Source organism: Anthonomus grandis, chromosome 15 (assembly GCF_022605725.1).
Source record: "Anthonomus grandis grandis chromosome 15, icAntGran1.3, whole genome shotgun sequence".
In the NCBI taxonomy this organism is placed as follows: domain Eukaryota; kingdom Metazoa; phylum Arthropoda; class Insecta; order Coleoptera; family Curculionidae; genus Anthonomus; species Anthonomus grandis.
The window spans coordinates 1,134,959-1,162,843 of record NC_065560.1 but is presented as its reverse complement, the minus strand read 5'-3'; the positions used below and the strand labels follow the sequence as shown (position 1 = coordinate 1,162,843).

Genomic DNA, 27,885 nt, shown 5'->3' with positions numbered 1-27,885 from the left:
GAGGTCAAAAAATGACTTTTTCCGAATTTTTAAAAGTGCTATAATTTGACTTGTTCTGGTCGAATTCCGTTATAACCCGGTGTTTTCGTATTGTAAGTGATGGGAATAAGCCGCTAATAGGGGTTTCTATAGCAATTTTCGGGTTTCAAGAAAATCGATTTTTCGCATTTTCAAAGCGCTATAACTCCCTTAGTTTTTCTCGAAACTCATTATAACCCGGTGTTTTCGTGTTGTAGGTGATGGGAACAAGCCGCTGGTATAGTTAGCTGAAATTCGAAAAAAATCAATTTTTGGTGAAAAATTCGATACGGGGGGGTATACCCTAAAAATGAAAAATCCCAAACTTTGGAGGTCCATATCTCGGCTTCTATAGGAGCTATTGGGAAAATTCCAACGGTTTTGTCTTAGTTTCGTCATTCTGAATCCAACGAGACCATCCGCAAGATCGTAGCTTTTACGATAGCCGAGATATGGCATTTTTGATGCCCATTTTTGGCCTCAAAAACGGACGTCGAAAACGACTTTTTCAGGATTTTCAAAGTGCTCTCATTCCCTTAGTTCTGCTCGGATCCTGTTATAACCCGGTGTTTTCGTAATCTAGATGATCAGAAAAAGACGCTGGTATACTTAGTTTGATTTCGAAAAAAATCAATTTTTGGTGAAAAAATTCGATACGGGGGGGTATACCCGAAAAATGAAAAATCCCAAACTTTGAAGGCCCATATCTCGACTTCTATGGCCACTATCGGGAAAATTCCAACGGTTTTATCTTAGTTTCGTCATTCTGAATCCAACGAGACTATCCGCAAGGTCGTAGCTTTTACGATAGCCGAGATATGGCATTTTTGATGCTCATTTTTGGCCTCAAAAACGGACGTCGAAAACGACTTTTTCAGGATTTTCAAAGTGCTCTCATTCCCTTAGTTCTGCTCGAATCCCGTTATAACCCGGTGTTTTTGTAATATAGGTGATCTGCAGAAGGCGCTGGCATAGTTATTTCAATTTCGAAAAAATCAATTTTTCGCGAAAAAATTCGATACTGGGGTACGTGCATATCTGGAAAATTAAAATTTCTTCACTTTCTGCTTATTATATTCTTAATATTTTTTATTCTTTTGTTTCTATTGTGAAAATATAGTTATTAGACAGTTCTATTTAAATAAAAGAAAAAAAAAATCATATTTTTATTGAAACATACTTTCTACCTCCTACGAAGTTCCTAACATCTACATAACATCTACTGTAAATTATCTATTTACAAATGATTTTACGGTAAGTTTGTTTTATAGTTAACCATTGACACTTGAGATTTCTCTTAAAATAACTCGCTTTACCACAAAAAAAAATTCTTCTCATACCAAATTAGTTCAGTAAATTGGAGAGATCGAGATATCAATTTAATTTTAAATAAATCAAACCCAAAAAATACTTTTAGGCTCTTTAGGTAGGAATTTGCTTGCTTGTTCCTTGATAATGATTCTAATTAAACACTTTTTGACTTTACACTATAAAAAGCTTAACGATGTATCATTTATCTACTTTTCCAAATATTTTTGTATTTCAAATTCTCTGGAAATAGCCTTTAATATTCCTCTGATGTGCTGCATTGAAATTTGGTTCTTGATTCCGTCTCTCTTCTTGTCTAAGTTTCATGTTGATCCGTAAATAATTGTGAAATGTTCATTCAATTTAAAGCTTATCATAATGAAGTAAAAAAGAATCTGTGCCTATGGATACTAATTTCAGTTTTTTTTGGATAAGTGAAATGAAATAAACCAAATTGAGTTTTAAAGAATACGTTGAACATCATGCGATTGTGACTGTAAATATAAACTTTTAGGTTCGCTTAGCTTAATGTACACTTTTTTCGTGAAAGATCCTTCACAAAATTCCATCTTTGCCCCGAATTTTATTAAGGATTGTTATTAATTACTATGGAACCATACATTTACTGTATTAAATTTATTGTTTAAATACTTTATCAGCTTCTTGATTCATTGGCAAACACCCAATTAATTCGCCAATAAATCAAGATTAAAATTTCATGCACTACAAGGCTCCTAATAAAGCATTAAACGCCGTCATAAAAAATTTAAACACCAGGAACCAGAATAAACTTAGGAAGGTGTAATGCAGAAACATCAGCTTGTAGTATTTGACGGTGCCTTGCGGGATCGTGTCCAGGGGGTCTTTCAACAAATACACCCTGGCACCTAAAATAATGAATTTAAACGTTAAAAATGTCTCAAAAGATGTCAGGCTACTCTCACCTCTTGTATACGTATAGAAGTACATGTCCCAGTTAAGTGCCTCGATGTTAAAATCGAACAACTCCTTGTCGTGTTTCTTCATTTTTTTCCAGAGCGATTGGACGTTGTCGTTTTTAAACTTCCACTGGTTCAAGGTGAAGTAAGCCAGGACGTCTGCGAATTTGTTGATTTTTTGATAACCTTTTACTAACCTAAAAAAATAATAATTTTAAGTTTTCATTATTGTGATTTGGCTGGAAAATAATGGCAACGCTTTTTTACGTATTCGATTTTCGGTTTGCTGAAGTGCGAAAAATGTATTGCTCTTTTAGGTTACTTTTCAATTCTAGTAGTTTCATCTTATTTCATAATCGAGTTATTACTAGAAACTGTTTATAAACAGTTTGAACTATCAGTTATGTCCGCTATGTATTTTTTAATACTCGCTTCCTACTTGGTGCCTTCAGAAAGTAGTGGTTTTTGACTTTACACTGTAATAAGCTTAACAATGTGTCATTTATTTACTTTTCCAGATGATTTTGTATTCCAAATTCTCTGGAAATGGTCTGATGTGTTGCGTTTCAAGCAGAACTTTGATTATTTATTTGGTCTCTCTTCTTTACCAAGTTCCTTATGGATCCATAAATAACTATGAAACGTCGATCTACTGTATATGAAAACAATGAACTTGAGATACCCACACACACCCCTTAGGAGATAATAAAACCTACATTTAAAAAAAAACTAAAATCGTTTACTTACATCGGTTTCTTACGTAAACACAACAAGACGAAATCCACCAGATATGAGGGGATGGTGTGCAAAAAAAACACGGCCAACATGTGCTCGTAATAGTTCGATCTCATCTTGAACATGTGATGCCACACCACTTTTTCCGACGGTATTTGTTTGGCATGTTTGGACGAGAGCGTATAAAATTCATCTAAACCATGACGAACATTAGAACATTTGAAAAAAACCACCTGAATAATGAACTCACCCCACGTCAATGGATTTTGGGGCGTGCTGACGTAGTTGTACACCGGAATTTCCCGTTCATATTTGCTCTCCTTATCTTCGATTTCTTTATTGTCATTCATTGACCTACAATATAAAGTTTTCCTAATATTTTTCCCCTGTAAATGTACGAAAACTCTCACTTGATTGTGGCAGTTTCCCACATGGCAGCTAAACAAGAGTTGATAACGTAATCGGCGGGAACCATTTCGGCATAATTCTCCTTTTTGCCGTAGAGGGATCTCAGTAATCCTACCGCTGCGCCGATTAAAACCCCAGTGGCCCCATATATGTTGTCTATCCAACCTGATACTGGCTCTTTTACTGTTGCTATTACTGTAAGAACCATAAGGGATAAATAACTGCAGAGATAAATGTTACAGGAACTTACCTATGGATGGTCTATATAATGCTATTGGTATATTCGTTGCTTCTTTTCTCACTATATCCTCGGCAACACATTTCGTAAATGCGTAAGTGTTAGGAAAGTCTCTCAGAACTCTATGAAATCACGTTATCTTGTAAACGAAAGGGTTTAAAACATATTTCTAACTTACGTCTTGGTTATCTGATCTAACTGGTCATCGTCCAAGCATTCGACTAAGTTTAGTAATTTTTCTCCGGTTATTAGAGGCTCGTAAAATTTTTCATCGATTTCTTTGTGGGTACAGTTCGAAAAGGCGGTGGAGACGTGAAGAAAAGCCTAAAAGAAGATACGTAATATTAATTAGTGTCCGAGAATTATATGTATATGAACCACATGTAGAAAATATGAATAGATGAATAGATTTCGACTGTGACAAACACAGAGACTATCAAAAAATTCTCCCAAATGCCTCAAATATAGGAAATTGTTTTTTTTTAATTAGAGGACATTTGGAATGCCTGGAATAAAACGAAAAATAAATTCGAATGCCTAAAATAAATTAACAAATTATTTTATATGTTGAATGCCTGTAAAAAATATGCCATTTAAAGTGAGCCCTTATTGGATCCACTGCCAGTTGTCTTTATCCAACTTACTGTCACTAATACTTAAAAACTACTGCTGGAGGAATGTTTATGAAATAAAATGCATTGGATAGTGCATTTTTGCATGTTCCAACACATCATTCCTGACATTATTTGCTTGGGGGATATGATTGTCCAAATGTCTGATAGGGTCTGTAACTGACTCTGTTAGTACTTCGAGCTCCAGGTTGTCTTTAGTCTCCGTTAGACAGTTATCTAGGTTGCGTTCTAGTGTCTCATAGAGGATCCAGTTCGTTTTCCTGGGATTCCTGTAGCTCCTCGGAGTTGTGTCCGCAGATTCTAGTTCGAACCTTATATACCTGTGATCTGAGAAACTAGGTCCGAATGTCGGCTCGGTCTCAACTGGTTCACTTCCTTCACTTTGGCCCATGATTCCTTGTCCATGAGGAAGGTAGCCAGGTAGCCCTTGCCATTTTGGTTTTCCCTCGTATATCCAGCCTGTGTAAGCGTGCCTTGGGTTCCTCGACGCGACTCAAGCCACCTTATGTGTTTTTGCAGGCCTCCGTTATTACAAGTTCAGCTCCTTCCCGGGGAGTCTCCTTCTCCACCGGGAGCCAATTTTTGGTAGGTTTATCGACAAAGGTGATGTGGAGGATTCCCCCACCATAGCTTGCTGTCTGCGACCCGCTTTACAGGGCAATTTATATTTAACTGAGGAGTCAGTCCTTTAGAGTATTGTACTGCTTCTTCTGGATGTGCGCTTTGGATTTTTTCAGTAAAAGTTCAAGAATACTCCAGAGAATCTTCTAAAATAAAAATCAAGCTGATCTGATTACTAAAAGTAGAACTATGACCCAATTTACCCGAAACTATTCTCTTTCATAGACTTGATTTTCTAAAAATTGTATAAAAAAGCTTCTAATGCATGGATTTTTATGATTTTTTCAGTAAAAGTTCAGGAATATTCCAGAGAATCTTCTAAAATAAAAATCAAGCTGATCTGATTACTAGAAGTAGAACTATGACCCAATTTACCTGAAACTATTCTCTTCCATAGACTTGATTTTCTAAAAATTGTATAAAAAAGCTTCTAATGCATGGATTTTTATGATTTTTACAGTAAAAGTTCAAGAATATTCCAGAGAATCTTCTAAAATAAAAATCAAGCTGATCTGATTACTAGAAGTAGAACTATGACCCAATTTACCTGAAACTATTCTCTTTCATAGACTTGATTTTCTAAAAATTGTATAAAAAAGCTTCTAATGCATGGATTTTTATGATTTTTACAGTAAAAGTTAAAGAATATTCCAGAGAATCTTCTAAAATAAAAATCAAGCTGATCTGATTACTAAAAGTAGAACTATGACCCAATTTACCTGAAACTATTCTCTTTCATAGACTTGATTTTCTAAAAATTGTATAAAAAAGCTTCTAATGCACGGATTTTTATGATTTTTACAGTAAAAGTTCAAGAATATTCCAGAGAATCTTCTAAAATATAAATCAAGCTGATCTGATTACTAGAAGTAGAACTATGACCCAATTTACCTGAAACTATTCTCTTTCATAGACTTGATTTTCTAAAAATTGTATAAAAAAGCTTCTAATGCATGGATTTTTATGATTTTTACAGTAAAAGTTAAAGAATATTCCAGAGAATCTTCTAAAATAAAAATCAAGCTGATCTGATTACTAAAAGTAGAACTATGACCCAATTTACCTGAAACTGTTCTCTTTCATAGACTTGATTTTCTAAAAATTGTATAAAAAAGCTTCTAATGCATGGATTTTTATGATTTTTTCAGTAAAAGTTCAAGAATATTCCAGAGAATCTTCTAAAATAAAAATCAAGCTGATCTGATTACTAGAAGTAAAACTATGACCCAATTTACCTGAAACTATTCTCTTTCATAGACTTGATTTTCTAAAAATTGTATAAAAAAGCTTCTAATGCATGGATTTTTATGATTTTTTCAGTAAAAGTTCAAGAATATTCCAGAGAATCTTCTAAAATAAAAATCAAGCTGATCTGATTACTAAAAGTAGAACTATGACCCAATTTACCTGAAACTGTTCTCTTTCATAGACTTGATTTTCTAAAAATTGTATAAAAAAGCTTCTAATGCATGGATTTTTATGATTTTTTCAGTAAAAGTTCAAGAATATTCCAGAGAATCTTCTAAAATAAAAATCAAGCTGATCTGATTACTAGAAGTAAAACTATGACCCAATTTACCTGAAACTATTCTCTTTCATAGACTTGATTTTCTAAAAATTGTATAAAAAAGCTTCTAATGCACGGATTTTTATGATTTTTACAGTAAAAGTTCAAGAATATTCCAGAGAATCTTCTAAAATAAAAATCAAGCTGATCTGATTACTAAAAGTAGAACTATGACCCAATTTACCTGAAACTGTTCTCTTTCATAGACTTGATTTTCTAAAAATTGTATAAAAAAGCTTCTAATGCATGGATTTTTATGATTTTTTCAGTAAAAGTTCAAGAATATTCCAGAGAATCTTCTAAAATAAAAATCAAGCTGATCTGATTACTAGAAGTAAAACTATGACCCAATTTACCTGAAACTATTCTCTTTCATAGACTTGATTTTCTAAAAATTGTATAAAAAAGCTTCTAATGCACGGATTTTTATGATTTTTACAGTAAAAGTTCAAGAATATTCCAGAGAATCTTCTAAAATAAAAATCAAGCTGATCTGATTACTAAAAGTAGAACTATGACCCAATTTACCTGAAACTGTTCTCTTTCATAGACTTGATTTTCTAAAAATTGTATAAAAAAGCTTCTAATGCATGGATTTTTATGATTTTTACAGTAAAAGTTAAAGAATATTCCAGAGAATCTTCTAAAATAAAAATCAAGCTGATCTGATTACTAAAAGTAGAACTATGACCCAATTTACCTGAAACTATTCTCTTTCATAGACTTGATTTTCTAAAAATTGTATAAAAAAGCTTCTAATGCACGGATTTTTATGATTTTTACAGTAAAAGTTCAAGAATATTCCAGAGAATCTTCTAAAATATAAATCAAGCTGATCTGATTACTAGAAGTAGAACTATGACCCAATTTACCTGAAACTATTCTCTTTCATAGACTTGATTTTCTAAAAATTGTATAAAAAAGCTTCTAATGCATGGATTTTTATGATTTTTACAGTAAAAGTTAAAGAATATTCCAGAGAATCTTCTAAAATAAAAATCAAGCTGATCTGATTACTAAAAGTAGAACTATGACCCAATTTACCTGAAACTGTTCTCTTTCATAGACTTGATTTTCTAAAAATTGTATAAAAAAGCTTCTAATGCATGGATTTTTATGATTTTTTCAGTAAAAGTTCAAGAATATTCCAGAGAATCTTCTAAAATAAAAATCAAGCTGATCTGATTACTAGAAGTAAAACTATGACCCAATTTACCTGAAACTATTCTCTTTCATAGACTTGATTTTCTAAAAATTGTATAAAAAAGCTTCTAATGCATGGATTTTTATGATTTTTACAGTAAAAGTTAAAGAATATTCCAGAGAATCTTCTAAAATAAAAATCAAGCTGATCTGATTACTAAAAGTAGAACTATGACCCAATTTACCTGAAACTGTTCTCTTTCATAGACTTGATTTTCTAAAAATTGTATAAAAAAGCTTCTAATGCATGGATTTTTATGATTTTTTCAGTAAAAGTTCAAGAATATTCCAGAGAATCTTCTAAAATAAAAATCAAGCTGATCTGATTACTAAAAGTAGAACTATGACCCAATTTACCTGAAACTGTTCTCTTTCATAGACTTGATTTTCTAAAAATTGTATAAAAAAGCTTCTAATGCATGGATTTTTATGATTTTTTCAGTAAAAGTTCAAGAATATTCCAGAGAATCTTCTAAAATAAAAATCAAGCTGATCTGATTACTAGAAGTAAAACTATGACCCAATTTACCTGAAACTATTCTCTTTCATAGACTTGATTTTCTAAAAATTGTATAAAAAAGCTTCTAATGCACGGATTTTTATGATTTTTACAGTAAAAGTTCAAGAATATTCCAGAGAATCTTCTAAAATAAAAATCAAGCTGATCTGATTACTAAAAGTAGAACTATGACCCAATTTACCTGAAACTGTTCTCTTTCATAGACTTGATTTTCTAAAAATTGTATAAAAAAGCTTCTAATGCATGGATTTTTATGATTTTTTCAGTAAAAGTTCAAGAATATTCCAGAGAATCTTCTAAAATAAAAATCAAGCTGATCTGATTACTAGAAGTAAAACTATGACCCAATTTACCTGAAACTATTCTCTTTCATAGACTTGATTTTCTAAAAATTGTATAAAAAAGCTTCTAATGCATGGATTTTTATGATTTTTACAGTAAAAGTTAAAGAATATTCCAGAGAATCTTCTAAAATAAAAATCAAGCTGATCTGATTACTAAAAGTAGAACTATGACCCAATTTACCTGAAACTGTTCTCTTTCATAGACTTGATTTTCTAAAAATTGTATAAAAAAGCTTCTAATGCATGGATTTTTATGATTTTTTCAGTAAAAGTTCAAGAATATTCCAGAGAATCTTCTAAAATAAAAATCAAGCTGATCTGATTACTAAAAGTAGAACTATGACCCAATTTACCTGAAACTGTTCTCTTTCATAGACTTGATTTTCTAAAAATTGTATAAAAAAGCTTCTAATGCATGGATTTTTATGATTTTTTCAGTAAAAGTTCAAGAATATTCCAGAGAATCTTCTAAAATAAAAATCAAGCTGATCTGATTACTAGAAGTAAAACTATGACCCAATTTACCTGAAACTATTCTCTTTCATAGACTTGATTTTCTAAAAATTGTATAAAAAAGCTTCTAATGCACGGATTTTTATGATTTTTACAGTAAAAGTTCAAGAATATTCCAGAGAATCTTCTAAAATAAAAATCAAGCTGATCTGATTACTAAAAGTAGAACTATGACCCAATTTACCTGAAACTGTTCTCTTTCATAGACTTGATTTTCTAAAAATTGTATAAAAAAGCTTCTAATGCATGGATTTTTATGATTTTTACAGTAAAAGTTAAAGAATATTCCAGAGAATCTTCTAAAATAAAAATCAAGCTGATCTGATTACTAAAAGTAGAACTATGACCCAATTTACCTGAAACTGTTCTCTTTCATAGACTTGATTTTCTAAAAATTGTATAAAAAAGCTTCTAATGCATGGATTTTTATGATTTTTTCAGTAAAAGTTCAAGAATATTCCAGAGAATCTTCTAAAATAAAAATCAAGCTGATCTGATTACTAGAAGTAAAACTATGACCCAATTTACCTGAAACTATTCTCTTTCATAGACTTGATTTTCTAAAAATTGTATAAAAAAGCTTCTAATGCATGGATTTTTATGATTTTTACAGTAAAAGTTAAAGAATATTCCAGAGAATCTTCTAAAATAAAAATCAAGCTGATCTGATTACTAAAAGTAGAACTATGACCCAATTTACCTGAAACTGTTCTCTTTCATAGACTTGATTTTCTAAAAATTGTATAAAAAAGCTTCTAATGCATGGATTTTTATGATTTTTTCAGTAAAAGTTCAAGAATATTCCAGAGAATCTTCTAAAATAAAAATCAAGCTGATCTGATTACTAGAAGTAAAACTATGACCCAATTTACCTGAAACTATTCTCTTTCATAGACTTGATTTTCTAAAAATTGTATAAAAAAGCTTCTAATGCATGGATTTTTATGATTTTTACAGTAAAAGTTAAAGAATATTCCAGAGAATCTTCTAAAATAAAAATCAAGCTGATCTGATTACTAAAAGTAGAACTATGACCCAATTTACCTGAAACTGTTCTCTTTCATAGACTTGATTTTCTAAAAATTGTATAAAAAAGCTTCTAATGCATGGATTTTTATGATTTTTACAGTAAAAGTTAAAGAATATTCCAGAGAATCTTCTAAAATAAAAATCAAGCTGATCTGATTACTAAAAGTAGAACTATGACCCAATTTACCTGAAACTGTTCTCTTTCATAGACTTGATTTTCTAAAAATTGTATAAAAAAGCTTCTAATGCATGGATTTTTATGATTTTTTCAGTAAAAGTTCAAGAATATTCCAGAGAATCTTCTAAAATAAAAATCAAGCTGATCTGATTACTAGAAGTAAAACTATGACCCAATTTACCTGAAACTATTCTCTTTCATAGACTTGATTTTCTAAAAATTGTATAAAAAAGCTTCTAATGCACGGATTTTTATGATTTTTACAGTAAAAGTTCAAGAATATTCCAGAGAATCTTCTAAAATAAAAATCAAGCTGATCTGATGACTAAAAGTAGAACTATGACCCAATTTACCTGAAACTGTTCTCTTTCATAGACTTGATTTTCTAAAAATTGTATAAAAAAGCTTCTAATGCATGGATTTTTATGATTTTTACAGTAAAAGTTAAAGAATATTCCAGAGAATCTTCTAAAATAAAAATCAAGCTGATCTGATTACTAAAAGTAGAACTATGACCCAATTTACCTGAAACTGTTCTCTTTCATAGACTTGATTTTCTAAAAATTGTATAAAAAAGCTTCTAATGCATGGATTTTTATGATTTTTTCAGTAAAAGTTCAAGAATATTCCAGAGAATCTTCTAAAATAAAAATCAAGCTGATCTGATTACTAGAAGTAAAACTATGACCCAATTTACCTGAAACTATTCTCTTTCATAGACTTGATTTTCTAAAAATTGTATAAAAAAGCTTCTAATTCATGGATTTTTATGATTTTTACAGTAAAAGTTAAAGAATATTCCAGAGAATCTTCTAAAATAAAAATCAAGCTGATCTGATTACTAGAAGTAGAACTATGACCCAATTTACCCGAAACTATTCTCTTTCATAGCCTTGATTTTCTAAAAATTGTATAAAAAAGCTTCTAATGCATGGATTTTTATGATTTTTACAGTAAAAGTTAAAGAATACTCCAGAGAATCTTCTAAAATAAAAATCAAGCTGATCTGATTACTAGAAGTAGAACTATGACCCAATTTACCTGAAACTATTCTCTTTCATAGACTTGATTTTCTAAATATTGTATAAAAAAGCTTCTAATGCATGGATTTTTATGATTATTTCAATACAAATTAGAGAATATTCCAAAGAAACTATTACTATCAATATTATTATTAACTTTATTACGCTCACCTAAAAGGAGACAGTGTTTTGTCTGAAAGTTGGCAAATAGACCTTCTGGTTAACAATCATCTTAGAAATGAATGAATCTCTTTTGCTTAAAGAGTGTTGAGTGTTGATATTACAAATAGATACAAGGTTTTGACGTTCGTATCAACCGTATTAATATCGGCCTCAAGAACACCAAGAATCAACAGTGTGAAGTGTTGAAAAGCTAAAAGGCCAATGAAGTGAGAAATACAGAATAGATTTGAAGAGTAAATTGGGAGATCCGATACTAACACTTTAAATGCTAGGACATATAACGTATGGTAATAGGGACCAGAGAATTTAAAAATTAATGATAAAAGAATTAGAATTTCCCGAGGAAATCTCCCAAAATATTAGAGAAACCTTACTATGTTTTTGCGAATTGAGCCAAGTATTTGAGTTACTAAATAACATCCAAATTAGATAATTTTAAAAAAAAATCCAAACGTGCGTATTTTTTATTCTTAATTAATTTAAATTAAATTTAAAAAACTGATTAATGTTCGGGTAAATTCTATTTTTCAAACCTATTAACGTTGATATATAAGTCATTAATATTGCAGCAGTATGGTAATTTCAACACTCAACTATACTAAATTATGATGTTTTTTGGTAATAATTATACGGTGTTGATCAATTAAAAATTTATTTATTATGGTCATACCATACGAATCATTTTTAATAGTTATAATATTTCAACACCAGAAAACTCAGGCATGTCACATATGTAAGCTGCTGCATCAATTTTATATCATTTCCTCTCTATCATGTATAGAATCTGCGTCCCTTTGGATAGGAAGACCTCTGATCATCCTCAGTATTCTTTGTAAGATTGATGATGAATTTGTAAACAGAAAATGTCAGAAATCCTGTTGGTCTAATTGGATTTGTTCGAAGCCTTTTGTCTTTGCTTACCCTCAAATGTTTCATCTCCTTAGCCAACCGAATAAGATCCCTCACTCCCCTAACGTTAATATAAGTGGCCAAACGTAATTTTTCATCGAACCTCACCGTGGCAGCATAATGCAGTACACAATCCACCTCTTGCACCAACGTGTACCTGTCGATGTCGTTTAATCCGAGATCGGGCAAACCGACGTCGCCTATGACCGTTTGGATTTTTTCCTTGAACGTCGGATTGTGACGTTTCAAGTAGTCGAATGTCTACAAATTACACGTGGGTTATTCGCTCTATTTTTTGCAACAATTTCGATGGTACTCACCGGTTCGTTGAAAATCTCTTCGTATCGCTGCTTCACGTCTTTCCCTTTTTTCTCTCTAATCAATATGAAAATCTTCTTTAGGTCCGGACAGGTTCTCAGCAGTTTTTCCACCGCTAGTTTTCCAAGGAACCCGGTTGCCCCCGTGATGAATATCGAGGAACCTTTGTAGAAGTCCCGAATGTCGCTGTCTTCTTCTGGCATTACCATATCTGATGCGGTTATGTCTTGGCCTTGTTGCTCGTAGATATCCATTTGGTTAACGTAAACTGAGGTCTAAAAGAAAGGTGCAGTATTAAGTCATGTAAATAGATCAGAAAGTTGTAGTTAAAGTCTTACTTGACTTTAAGGTCATATTGCTCAGAAACCTCTTGTGCTAGATTAATGATTTAATAAGAAATATATAAAGTATAAAAATCTGTAAAACACTCCTAAATGGATCAGAAAGCTATAATTAAAAACCTCTGACTCACAACTAATTTAACCAGTAATAATTAAATGTGCCAATTAGCTATTCTTTGACGTTAAAGTCATGTTATGACATATAAAGCATTATAATCTGTAAAATTTTTCTGAGTATATCAAAGAGCTGCAATTAAAAATTTCTGAGTCACAAGCAATTTAACTAGAAAGCTTATAATAATTAAATGTGTTCTTAAAGTGCCTCCCTTGACTTTAAGGTCATATTACTCAGAAGCATTTCCTACTACACCAATGGTTTAAAAAGAATCATGTAAAACGTAAAATCTCTAAAATATTTCTGAACAGATCAGAAAGCTATAATTAGAAACTTCTGGGTCGCAAGTAATTTAACTAGATGGCTTGCAGTGATTAAATGTGCTCTTTGAGGTCCTATTACACAGAGACTTCTCATACTAGATTAATTAATTAAAAAGAAATATTTAAAAGATGAAAATATGTAAAATATTTCTGAGTAGTTCAGAAAGATATAGTTAAAAACTTCTGAGTCACAAGCAATTTAATCAGACGTCTTATGATAATTAAATGTGCTAGTCAACTGACTTCTTTGGCTTTAAAGTCATATTACTCAGAAACTTCTCATACTACATTAATGAATTAAAAAGATGGAGATTTAGCATACAAATCTATATAATATTTCTGAATAGATCAGAAAGTTACAAGTAGAAACTTCTGAGCCGCAAGTAATTTTACTAGACGGCTTGCAACGATTAAATATGCCCTTTAAGGTCATATTACTCAGAGGCTTCTCATACTAGATTAATAAATTAAAAAGAAATATTTAAAAGATGAAAATATGTAAAATATTTCTGAGTAGATCAGAAAGATACAGTTAAAAACTTCTGAGCCACAAGCAATTTAACCAGACGTCTCATGATAATTAAATGTGCTAATCAACTGACTTCCTTGGCTTTAAAGTCATATTACTCAGAAAGTTGTCATACTACATTAATGAATTAAAAAGATAGAAATATAGCATACAAATCTATAAAATATTTCTGAATAGATCAGAAAACTACAGTTAAAAACTTCTGAGCCACAAGCAATTTAACCAAACGTCTTCTAGTAATTAAATGTGCCTGTTAATAACTGCCTCTCTTGAGTTTAAGGTTATACCACTCAGAAACTTCTCTTACTAGACCAATATATAAATTGAAAAGAAACATGTAGAGCATATACAAATATGTAGAATATTTTTCAATAGATCAAAAAGCTACAATTAAACATTTCTGAACCACAAGAAGTATAACCAGCCAATCTAATATTTTGGAATTATTTAATCCGTTGATCCATAATTATTTAATCATGTTGAAAAAAAATGACTTTCGATTAAAAACCATGTTGCGAATTGAACAATTTAACAGTCTATAAAATCTCAAGAGAAAACAAAGCCGCAATAATGAATTTGTTGGAATTTAATTGTTACAGTAGGTATATTGAACTATGTTCAAGGATGAAGGTGTTATGTTATGTTATATTAGATATGCAAGGCTCGGGTATTCTTGCACTTAGGATCAGTTGAATCCGAGGTTAAATTAATTCATTTCCTGTGTATTTTTTTCAACAATAAGCGCGACTAATTACATATTTAGGTCTTTTGTCCAAAAAATAAGAAAAATTCCATAAGTAATTAATATAACAACAAACAAAAGGCCAAAGTCTATTTTTTTTTGCAAAGTTGTTCGGTTTTTATGACTTGTTTAAACATATCGTAAAAATAGTTTTAATTGATGGCAAATATTGATTTAGTATACTTTTAGATATATTTTAATTGTCCATGATTTGATTGTGGGACAACTGAATTGGTTCCGTATAAATTTAAAATTAATTCATGGGGTTCCCTTGGACCATCACCCTTGATAAAACTAGATGGAATACTTTTTAACCTTCTTTTTTTTATGAACTATATAATTAATTTATAAACGGCTTCCCTGAATTCATAAGTTTGTTATTCCTATTAACGAATAATAACGTAAAATTTATTTTAAAAAAAAATGTCGTCTCGACAATAATTAAAAATTAATATTAACGATGATGCGACAATAAATTTACGTCGCAAGTTCGTATGTTAATTTTTGGTGTGTGGTGGATATTTGGGAAGGTATCATTAACTTCCGGTTTGACCAGAGGAATTGCTTTTTAGTACAAAATTATATAAAATTGAACAACTAGATCAATTATTGCCATTATACACGTAATATGAAATAATATATGATGTGGTATAGACATTTTCGCAATATATATTATACGCATTCCGAAAGAAATATAATATTGGGTATTTTCACTAGTCAACATATGCACGCACCGTCGCTATTTCTATTACGTATTTTGCAACAAATTTATATGCAAAAATTGACCTGCATGGATACGACGATATGAAATCATTTCTACACTTTACTACCAGGTGTTAAGTATTTTTCCGATTTTCATAAAAAAGCGAGAAGTTACTAAATATATTTAGATGGAAATTTGCGATTTATGGTGTATAACAATTAGGTAACGCTTAATCGTTTTAATGAAATCGTATGATTGGAGCATTTCTTTTCTAACAAATTTCACTGCAAATAATTGGAATATTTTCAAAAGGGCTTTAATAGGCAACAACTTTATATGAAAACATTCCTTAAACCTTAACACTTTCTGAAAACGTTTTTTTAATATAGAGATTAAATACATAAAGTCTAAATTTAACGCTTGTTCAAGAACCATACATCATTGCCCACTAATTTCAGCAGCACGGTATAGTAGAGCAAAATTCAAATTTGGCGCCATAATTAAATTTCAAATTTCCCGCTATTATTACGTCACAAAACCGTTTTTGCTTCCGGTTAGTACTACGTCTCGACATTGAGAGGTCGCTCTCAGTCGACGAGTGAGTCTTAGGCGACTTCGTATCTATAATTTTAAATGCTTTCCGCGTGTTTTGCTAATAAAGTTATCATCTTCAGGAGAAACCGTGTTTTTTAAACCTGATGATGGAAATTGTTTATATTTTCATTTTACTCTACTTTTAATCATCAATAAATTCATAACAACACTTAAAACAAAATTTACAATGTTGCCAACTAACTGGATAATGGCGCGAAATTCAAAAAAAAACCTCCATGCATTGGTTGCACTGTACACGCATCTATTACTAGCTCAAACAATTATTCAAGGTAAATGTCAAGTTGAACAATTTTTTATTTAATTATAATTAACGCTAATGGTTGATAGGTTTGTTTGTTTATTGTTAGTGAACTTTGAGGAAACGACCGCAGGAGGCTATTTTATTGCTTGCGTATACGTGGGCGGAAGTATCGTCGTTTCAGGTGATATATTCATGTTTATAGAACCATTAGATTTGCATCAGAGGTATATGCTTCATTACTATAAATCATTCGTTAAAAGTGTTTGATATTCATTAATTCGTTCTTTAGTAGAATATGCAGTTATTTAATTTGACTGTGCAAGTGCCAATAAAGGCGCTGACATTTTCCTATTGGACGAAAATTACCTGAAATTCAAGCTGTTTTAATACATGTTTTTCATCTGAAATTTCCAATTAAAGACATTCAATTAAGGTATTAGGACTATTGTTCAGAGAACATGCCGCACAGGAATCTTTGGGATTTATTTATGAATAGATGAGGATTGTTTTAATTGCCTAAGTAGCACTAGGTTTGGATACCAGAAACACCACCCTATAACTTTATTCAATTATTATAATTTAACAGAGCAATGGTGAGGTTAACTTATAATTACTCTTCCACCTAACCACTGGCTGTACTACTCCATTAGTCACTATCTTACTACTAAACTGAGGAAAAAATTGACACCATATGAATCAACAATAGTTATAATAAATTTAACTTTGGCAATATATAGCCCATTCTATTGCAATAAGAAGTGTTGATTTTTTCAATCTCGTGCTCAGAGCTAGATTTTGGTATAAGGAATTATAAGAACTAATGACCTCCTTGTAAGTATAACTTCTTTGAAAAAGGAAAAGTCTATAATGCAGCATATATTTCTATGTCTTATGATTGTGTTCATAATAAATATTATGGTGTGTACTTTACTGTATTTTCAACTCATTTATTTTGTTCATATTTCCGCCAGTTGTACATGAAGCGACAGCATAAATGTACTGTAATCTATACTTTGCATCCAAACAGGGAAGATACACAACAATGCAGTAGTTGAAAATTAATTTATACAGTTTTTTTCTTACTTTAAATATGTTACTTAACAAAATGGATTCTTAGGATCTATCTATTGTTAAATTAAATGATATTTCTGTTATTAAAAATTAAAATCCCAATAGTAAATTATATTAATAAATTTAATTGTAAAAGATGCAACTATTTTTTTGTCAAATAACGTCTCTAAGTCATTAATGAGGCCTAATAAGATATTTAATTATTCGTACTTACAATATTTCGAGTAATTCTATGTTTTATTTCATAATTAAGTGACATTTTTTGAGGTTTTGATACGTGCAAAGACTGGTGCAACTTCTTTATTTAAGGTATCGATTTAAAAATCATATAACTGCTAGTGTCAGAGTTCTTTTCAGGGCAAGGTTTTTTTTTACCATAATGTAACTTGCAAGAGTGACTGTGTACACGTAGATTTAATACAATGCGAGATTTGTATATCGTGTATATATTTTTCATAAATTTATAGCAAGGCGCTTTTGGTTATTATATAGGCATCATTATTATTATGTAAAAGGTGTGAAGAATGTGATTCACTAAATTTATTCAACCTACGGGTCAAATATAATAAATAAACCCTTTTCCTAAAAGAGTAAGAACGGAAAACAACTCACACTATTTAAACAAACAAACAAAACTCAAACAAATGCTTTAAATCGATTGTCGGTTTATTAGTTTTATTTAATATCTGTAAATAAAATCCCAAAGGTTCTTTAGAACTTTTTTCTCACCCTCATTCACTTTTACTCGTTTTTCCTCTCCTCCTTTTCTATTTTCTTTGTTTTCTTTCTTCTGCTTTTGTTGCTTTTTTAATTCACAAAATTTAGGATTTTTTTAATTTTCCAGGTAATTAAGGTAATTGTTTAGTTTTTCCACATAGTTGAGGTACTTCTTTTCCAGTTTTCTTCAAGTTTTTTCCATTTTCTTGTCATATTTAAACGTTTTTATTTGGCTTAATAGTGACTTCTGTGGATACGATAAGTCTAAAATATCATAAAAAATTGCCCTATTGGACGAAAGCTTCGTTATTTTAAATGGAATACCCTATTTATTATAACATTTTTGGATTTCAAGTAAAATTTTAATATGCTCTAGTTTGGTTGCATAATTTTCAAAATCAGTTTTTAAAAATATTATTAAATTTGCCCAGATTTGGCTGCATAGTTTTCGAGATATTAGCAATTAAAGATAGATCTTTTATCTTTATTTATTGAAACAATTATTTTTTAATAAAAGGGCAAAACTGCACTTCAGTATAAGCACTGTTTGCAGAAAAATTAAAACGTCAAAAATTCGTTTAAAAATATAATTTTTTTTCGACATTTGATAAGTTTGCCTGATAAATATTCTTGGCTTTCCAGACTGTAAAAGTGAAAAAAAATTAGTTCTGTGTATTTCATTTTTATGAAAGTTTTTTTATATGCTCTCTAAATTTATATTCAAATACAGCTCAGGATTCTTCGCACATTTTAAGCATGCCTTCACTTAGAGTTTCCTGTAATGCACCTCACTGATCTTCAGAACATAATAATAATAATACCTGTTTTTGAAATATTTACCCTGAAATTGTGATCAGTAGAATAATGTAGCAAATGCTCTATGTCACAGCAGTATCAGGCTCACAAGAGTAATGCAACATTTGTGTGTCGTCAATATATGAATAAATATGAGAATTCGACACACAAAAGTGTACAAAAGAAGGCCGAGTATGCGGTACATCAGATTACAGGACTCTTGTGCTTTATTTTTTTAATGCATTTGACGTAGTTTTAATTTTATACCAAGCATTTGATATCATATTTTATATGATCCTGGAATTTGACAATAACAGACCTATGTAGTATTTTTCATTTTATTCCAGGCATTTGAACTATTTTTCACGTTCAGTCAAATTAATACCACGGGACCTTCTTATGTTGTCAATATTGAATAAAACATATTTTCAGCATTTTAATGAGTAAACAAGGTTTTAGTTTATGTTGTTACTACTACCAGATTTGTAGAGGAAATAAGTCACTTTCTCTACTTTAGTAATACAGGGTGTCCCGAAGGTGCAATCCTTTAATAACCTAATTTCGCACATTTCAAGCATGGAAGAAAAATTCCAATTCACTTTATGCCAGGCATTTAAAATATTTCCATTATATGAAAAATTTTCTTTAAATAACAACCCTTATAATAGTAAAATATTAAATAAATAGTAGAAATGAAATATTATTTAATGAGTAAAAATTACGTTATTATCACATGATTAGTTAAAAGTATATTATACGTGAATTTGATAAGTAATATTTAAATTAAAAAAAACAGGGGTTTTTTAGGCCCACACTGTTGGGCGCCAAAAATGATTGACATTAATAAGGAAAATAATACGATGTTTTCTTGTTATTTGAATTTCAGTTTTTTTTTAGCAAATTTTGATGTTGGAATCTGAACTGAAGCTAAACTAATCTATTCTCTAATGCTTGAGATAACAAGAGAAAAAGATGCGCCTGGAAGAAAAATTCCAATTACTTGAATGCAGATTTTTTTAAGACAATTTTTGTATACTTTTTAGGACTCTTACCATGTGTGAAGAAATTAATAAACTTCCTTAAAAGAGTTGACGGCAATGTTTCATGACAATGGTAAAAGAAAATCCTATAATTTTTCTAATACTGCCTGGAAGAAAATAAATGATTTCTGTTTCAAAAACCGAATATTCCACGAGATTTTCCTCAAGGATTTTAAATATAATTTTTAAAGTTTTTGGATACATTTTTTTATCTTATATTTAGGAATTAAACTGCTTAATTTTTTTTATTGCATTTGACGTAGTATTAATTTCATACCAGGCATTTGACACCATATTTTATATTATCCAGGAATTTAAATTTCTTTCTCATATTTTCCAGCCTTTTTAAGTAATTCTGCATGTCTTTCGGAAATTTGACAATAGTTCTTTATAAACTACAGACCTGTGTAATATTTTAAATTTTATTCCAGGCATTTGACATAAGTCTTTCGGGAAATTATTATGCATAGATTGTCTATTTTTCAAAAATTCGATATGACTTTTTTTGACTTTCAGGCATCGAAAATGTTTTTTTACATGTTATATTCTATTTTTTCCAAAAAAAATCTTTTAGGAATTTAAAGTAATTTTTTTGTGTCTTCGAGGGGTTAAGAATATTTTTTCAAGTCTTTAGGCACTTATTCTATATGCCAAGTATTTGTATTAAATATTTCCATTATATGAAGAATCTAAATCTTCAAATAACAACACAATTTATAGCATCAAAATATTAATTAAAAGTCAAATATTGTTTCATCAGTAAAAATGATGTTATTGTCACAGTTTGATAAGAAATGTTTAAATAAAAGAACGGGGTTTTTAAGCCCACACTGTTGGGCGCCAAAAATGTGCACTCGCGGTACGTTTGACATTAATAAAGAAAATAATACGTTTCTTTTTGGCACGTTTTAATGTTGAAAATTACTTTTAAATTTTTTTAACTCTCTGGCAATTTCTCTGTATTTCTGGACGATCCACAGTTACTAACATCGTTTAATTAGAGATTACTTCAATCCATTAAATTCCAAAACGAAAAAAATGTCATACATATCCGGAAACACGCTTAAATTCATATATTGATATACGTACTCAAGACCTTATTCAGCTAGGCGGGTATATTTTTATATTACATCAATAGTTTAATTTAAAAAAATATAATAAAAAATTTAAACGGTCTCATCAAATGCCTTTATGCGGTCTCATCAAATGCCTTGGAATACTCCAAAGAAAATGAAACAACAGCTAAATTGTTGTCAGTTGATGTGCTGTGACTACCACATAACCCAGACTGGTGTACTGGAAGCAAGTCATTCACTGTGGCGCAGGAACAACTATTAATTCCTTCCATTTAACTGGGAAGAGGCCACTTTCGAAGCATGTATTGTAATAGTAAGTTAAATTCAATAGGAGCAGCATATAAAGAGGAACTTTATATAGTTAATCGTTTGCAGCTGAGTTAGACGTAATTTGACACACGTATTTAATAATATTTTCTGGAGAAACTTCGTTGCTTTTCGAACAAAATCAATTTAATTCAGTATGGTTGGTACCTACATGTCATTTTTTGATGTGATGGAACAAGCAACAGCGGTAGAACATTTGATGCTACACATCAGAGAATTGATAATTTTTTGCACCCCACTGGAATAACTAGGACCAATAGTATAAACGAAACACGTCAAGAGGTACTTACTAATTAAGCATATTCTATTTTAAATTAAATTAAAAAAAAAATTACCGAACAAAAAAATTTTCTGGAACAAATCACTGTCGAAGTCACTCCGCACAATTTCAAACCGAAACTATAAACGTCCGTTCCTTTTTAACGTTTAATTAGACCTCGTCGATCGATGGACTGGTATGGTTTAACCGCGATCCTACGATCGGTACCGGTCCAATAAGTAAATGGTGGCGATTAGCGTACGACTTAGAGTCAAATAGTTCGTCGTGTTGGTTTTCGTTACTTGCTACCTACCACTTACCTTCGTCTGCTGACTAGACTGACGACATGTTTTATGTATATTGGAATCCCGAAAATTTAATTAGATTGTTATAATAACATTAGCCTGTTAGAAGGGTAAGAACTCGTTAGGGAAAAAAGTCAAATTTCGCTTTATTGTTTTACAACACATAAAATGCTATTAACAAAGCAAAGAGAAGTAAAGTGCTATACAGAATACAACAATAGATCCAAAAGTAATAAGTAATTCACTGTTAATAAAAAGCAAACCCAAGTAGATTATTCCATTTAATAAATATTCATATTATTATACATATTTATAAACCCTTGAATCTATAATTTGTTTTTTCCATTATGGCTTAACAGGTCCAGAATTCAAATCCCAGGTTTAGCATAGTCAATTGTATATATCCTCTACAAGGTGTTTTAGAACTATGGGATCAAACTTCCATGTCTGGATAAGACGCGTTAAAATTTAGAAAGACTTCAAAAGATGTTCAAAATGTCAATATCATAGCTGATGATTTTAAACAATTTACCGGCGCTTTGTGTGTTGTTATCTATGAAAACGTTAACAGTGGAACAGTTTCTTGGCCTCCTAGGTCACCCGATTTAACGTCGCTAGATTTTGTCCTGTGGCGACATGTAAGACTTAATTGGACAATTTATAGCAGCATTTGAAATAATTCAAAACGATTATCAAATTTTCAAAGTCCGCCGAAATCATGTGCGACGTTTAAATCGGTGTATTCAGGTTGGAGGAAGACGTTTTGAATAATTATTATGATGATATCATGTACAAAGGTCAAAAATTAAATGCCTTTTATTGAGAATGAGTATTGTGTCTTAAAAGCCACATTTTATCGTTCATTTCTAATTTCTATTGTAAACTGATACTCTTGTAACCCTTGAAGTCACCTTCCTATTTGTCCTTCAGGGTTTTTAAACTGAAACAGTCATTTCAGAGAACTATGTGGTCTAAAAGCTTCTTCACAAGTTTTGCAAGGTTAGCGAAATTTCTTACAAATCTTCTGTAATATTTACAAAGCCCTAGCACGCTTTTTAACTGTTTAATTGCTTCTACTTTAGAAGTTATTCTCCATTATATTTAGGGTTGATTATGTCTAGTTCTCACAAAACAAATGGATGAAGAGTTTTTAGTCACAAAAAGCCCATGCCTGGAATTTCACTGCAAAACCATGAAAAGAAAGTCTAGCAGCAAGGCCTTAATCAGACTTTAAACCCATAATATGTGCTTTAGTAAATAGAGTTCAGAAAAAAGCAGTAGGTAAAACATATGCATAATTATTTACTTGCTATTAAGTTAATATGTTTTTAAATATTTATTATTATCGATTTATAATTATTAATCGAGTTGAAATGTTTATGTTTACCTGCAAAAACTGGTTCTTAAAGCGGAAACTCCCCGTCCCAGTTGGGTTTTTTCGTCAATTTACTAAGTAACCTTGATGGATTTAGATTTGAGCTATGCAAAAAGGAATCTTTCGATATAATTTTTTTTAACCATAAATATGCGGCGCGGATATAATACGTCCGCATCTGCTCAGAAAAAACATTTCACCGTGATTGATGAAAATATTAAAGATTTTTGAATGTTGCTACCTCAATTTTTGGTTGACCTGAATGTCTTAAAAATGATTTAGTCTGTTTTATTCAAAGCATAATCTAGGCCTAGGTATAAAAGATTGCTTAAAGCATTCGGTCGTCTGCAAAAATTACACAATATGTAATAAAATGTAGGTACAATACCAACTTATCAAGTTTTGATGCAATTACATCAATCCTAACTGGTTTTCTTTTTATGGTAATGTTGATGCAACTATTATCCTTGCTCTAAAAAAATAAAACAATCCTTCATGGGTTTAACTAGAAAATAATTGTTGTTTTTTGTTGCCGTCCATACTTCCAGTGAAATTGTACGTTAAGGCAAATAAAAAAACATACAGTCTCTCTCCACTCCAAATTCAGACACAGGCAATGTCCATCCGTTCTCTCACATTCCTATACACCTAATTTTGATTTATTTTTTTTTTAATTTATTGTACCTTTAAAAATGTTCACATACTAATGTTGACTTAGCTTCACGACTCCATTATGATTTAACTGTTTTAAGAATGTAAATTGTTTACACATTACCCCCTTTTATGTCAGTCAAGTCAAAGTCAAAATATACTTTATTTGCCAAGTTTACAAACTTATGCTAAAAGCTTCCTAATCCTAGAATTTATAATACAAGTATTTATTTGGTTATACAGGACAAAAACAGAATACAGAATCGATTTTGATTGTACATAGAAGCATATTTTATATAAACAAAGACAAAACCAAATAATTTTAAATATTAAAATGAATCGTTAAAATACTCTTCAATGCTGTAGTAAGCTTTTGGTAAGATTAATTTCTTTAGTTCTCTCCTAAACTTTTTAAGGTCTGTAACAGTCCTAATCGAAAAAGGAACAAGATTAAATATTTTACGACTAATAAATATAAGAGTCATGATTGTATTTGTCTATTTTAACCCAATTTAAGCAACAATTTTCCCCCAAGACTGATGGATTGGTAATGAATGTCAGATTTCTTCTTCTATGTCACTTTGTTGTAACTTTTGACAGTAACTCAAACCCTGATGATGGAGACACTGCTGTATCCAAAACATGTTGGGAGTTTTGAACTAGTTCTTGTTCTCTTAGAACAAAAAGAATACAGAGCTATATTTAGATTAAATGAGTGGATATGGGGGACTGTATGTTTTTCATTTTGCTTTCACTCGTTAATTATGGTTCTTTTAATCCTAAATCCCTATTCTTTATTGGGAAGAAAAATGCGTAGTCCAGATTTTTGGGATCAATTTACATTTCTGGTAAGAGGTCTGTCGCATAATAAAAATCAATGGAAATCACAAGCTTTTTAGTTTATCACTATTTAGATCACAAGTTTCATAAGCCAGGGAATCATTGGTAAACAATGTTACATCTCCAAATGATAGCCCCTCCATGTGTAAGAAGAGGTTTTACAATACATAACAGATTTTGCCAAGCTGGTATTCACTCACACTATATTGGAAACAATGGGTTCTTGGTAAGTTAAAATCACTTTTCTCTCTTTATCTCAACTGCTTGGATGAAATTAAAATATTCTTACAGGCACTTGAGTTAGTTTTTTTTTCTCTCTCTCTCTCTTACATGGTTGAATGTGCTCAATTGTCTGGAAAAAAATTAAAAGGCCTCTGATACTGGGAATCAGAGTTAAGAATCTGCCCCCTTCTGCATTTAAGAACAAAATTAAGAAGTACCTAATTAAAAATGCCTTTTACTCATCTTGTTTCTGATGTCTGAGTGATTGTACCAGGAAACCTGAACATCATACTGTTCTGGAGTATTTCAGTTACACACCTGCCAATGATATAATTAATAATTTTAATATAATTTATGAACTTGTCAGAATGAGTTACTACTGGGATCAGACAGATAACAAGTACCTATCTATAGAGACCAATGGCAAAAAGATTCTATTGTACATAGATAGAGGGATAATTTCTATGTTTGTTTCCATTCTCCTAGGATTCTAACTACACTGTTCCACAAGTCCTTGACCCGAAAATGTTAGATACTATTACAGATCATAAGGTCTTGTTCTATGTGGTTGGATTTGTTGCACTCCCTTCCTACATGACAGCAACTCTGTTTTTATAGAATTATCGTGTTACAGGGCAATTCTCATTTGTGTAAGATTCCACTTTGGCAGATTTTAAACTCCAAATCATAGAGTAATTAAAAGTATGAGAGGGTTCAATCCCATAGTGACAAGTAGGCATCATCTTTACCCTAAACTCGATTGCAGCGTGCGGTTGCGGTCTAACCGAACTAAAATAATTGACATTTGTCACAGTCGGTAAAATAGTCTGCTGTAATACCGATCCGTCATAGAAATGACAGATGCAGATTTCTATGACGGATCGGTATTACAGTAGACTATTTTACCGACTGTGACAAATGTCAATTATTTTAGTTCGGCTATTCAAAATTTTAGAATGGCGCGAAATTTAAAATTATTGACCCATTAAATCAATTTTTAACAGCGTAAAGGCTGTGAATCTCGATCACAAACTCTAAAAAATTATGAAATAGTGCAAGTGTATTAATTTAATTTTTGAAGAGGCTAAGAGTGATAATGTTTGTAATTTAAGTTTATTTTATACATTTTTTAATTGAATACGTTAGTGTTTTGACATTAAATTCATCAAATCTACTTTTAAGCTGTTAAGTTAATGCATTTAGGCCCTTCAAAAAAAATAAATCGTTAATTGCACTTTTTCACTGATTTTTAGAGAATGTGAAAGAGATTTTACAGCCCAATACGCTATCAAAAAAAGATTTAATGGGTCAATTATGTAAGACAATATTTTAGAGATTAAGTATAATATATTTAGTCCTATTTTGAGAATTAAATGCTCGATACTAACAATGTTAATTTCACTGTTATCAACAAATTAACAAGGGTAGGGGTAGAATTTAAGTCAATTGTAAAGTAAGTTTATAATTTATTGTCTTAAAAGGGATCCTGATACAATTTGCTTTTGTGCTGCTTTAGCACAACACTCCATGGTATGTATTTTGCTTTTTACATTTTACATTTTGAGGATATGATACAAAAATTACAATTTATCAAATTTATAAATTAATTATTTACAGACATAAGAACTATATTTCTCAAAAATATGCCCTAAAAATTTTACGTTTACTACCTACTTTTTTGTACAGAGGGTACCCAAAAATGTTAGGGGAGTGGTAATATATAAAAACTAATCCTGTAATTAAAATATTCTTTATGGAGAGTATGATATTAAAAATTAGTTGACACTGATGTATATCCTTAATTCTAGATGTCATCGGTCCTTTTTCTTAAATATTCAAAGAACATCCCTGGATCTTACTCCCACCTTATCGAGGTGAGGTACCTCCTTGAGTAGTGACCTGGTAGAATGGAAGTTGTTTCACTTATTGTGCTTTTGGTACTTCCTAGCAGCAAAGCACTGATGATACCTTTCGTCAGACCTAGTAAAAAGTGGTCTAGCATAATTATGTTCATTCTGAACATTATATTGAGATTGCTGGATTATGATAGCAGGTAATAAAGTCAATGTATCTTCCCAAGGTACTTGTGCCTCAACCAGTACTGGGGCATTTTGAATAATACTTGGGCCAGCAATTGGGAGAGCACACTTTCTTAAATGAGTATGTATAGTACTAGTAAATGAAATATCCTCAAAATGGTCTTGACATAAATAACACCTTGTTGAGGTTGGGCTTAAACCAAGTATTTTAAACCATTGGGACCTCCTAATAATGTCACTTTCAGGAAATTTAAAGAAAATTTTATTTTTGTATGAATCTTCAATAGGACAATAGTATGTATTAGAACAAGTGGGTGCCTTGCATTTAAAAATTAATTTTCCTGGTGATGACATTATTAGGGCAGTTTTAAAATGGTAAACAACAATTTTAGGTGACCTACAACATGGTGAAAACTATTTGATAAAAAAAATTGCACTTACCCCATCCTAGGGATCTGAAACCACACAATAAAACAACAAAAAAGCTTCTGCCTATATGATGAAATTACACTTGTAATGACTTTAAGCTACATTTTTAACTATTTTTTGTTGAGAAAAAACAAAAGAACACACCCAATGGACGCCCAAATAAAAAGGAATAAGCAATGGCGACGATCGATGATGCGAAGGTGGGTGATGGCAAGGAAGGAAAGAAAATCGATAATAATAATAATGACAATTATGACAGAAGTTGGCCCTCGATGCCGTCTAACCGAACTAAATATCTTAGGTTAAGGTTTAAAACTTGATGATCAATTTAGGCTACCTTTCAAACACTCTTTTAATATTCATTTCTCTATGCTCCAAATATCAATAGAAATAATAATATAAACATAACCACAGTTTTTACTTTGTGAACATAACCTGTAAGAATT

At 30.8% G+C, this 27,885-nt stretch overlaps 1 protein-coding gene across 2 annotated transcripts; it reads right to left on the bottom strand.

Annotated features, from left to right (window-relative positions):
* Nucleotides 1-1,079: 1,079 nt before the first annotated feature.
* On the bottom strand, nt 1,080-27,647 carry LOC126745061 (fatty acyl-CoA reductase wat-like). Of its 2 annotated transcripts, none has more exons than XM_050452749.1 (10): nt 27,452-27,647; nt 12,687-12,959; nt 12,379-12,627; nt 3,824-3,969; nt 3,658-3,767; nt 3,410-3,602; nt 3,250-3,353; nt 3,012-3,192; nt 2,271-2,461; nt 1,080-2,213 (listed from the first exon to the last, which is right to left on the bottom strand). In XM_050452749.1, the coding sequence occupies exons 2-10, from the start codon at nt 12,936-12,938 to the stop codon at nt 2,050-2,052; spliced, it is 1,590 nt and encodes a 529-aa protein (XP_050308706.1). In that variant the 5' UTR covers nt 12,939-12,959; nt 27,452-27,647; the 3' UTR covers nt 1,080-2,049. The 2 variants fall into 2 exon arrangements, with proteins under 2 accessions (XP_050308706.1, XP_050308705.1); XM_050452748.1 differs by lacking the exon at nt 27,452-27,647 and adding an exon at nt 21,655-21,847.
* Nucleotides 27,648-27,885: the final 238 nt, after the last annotated feature.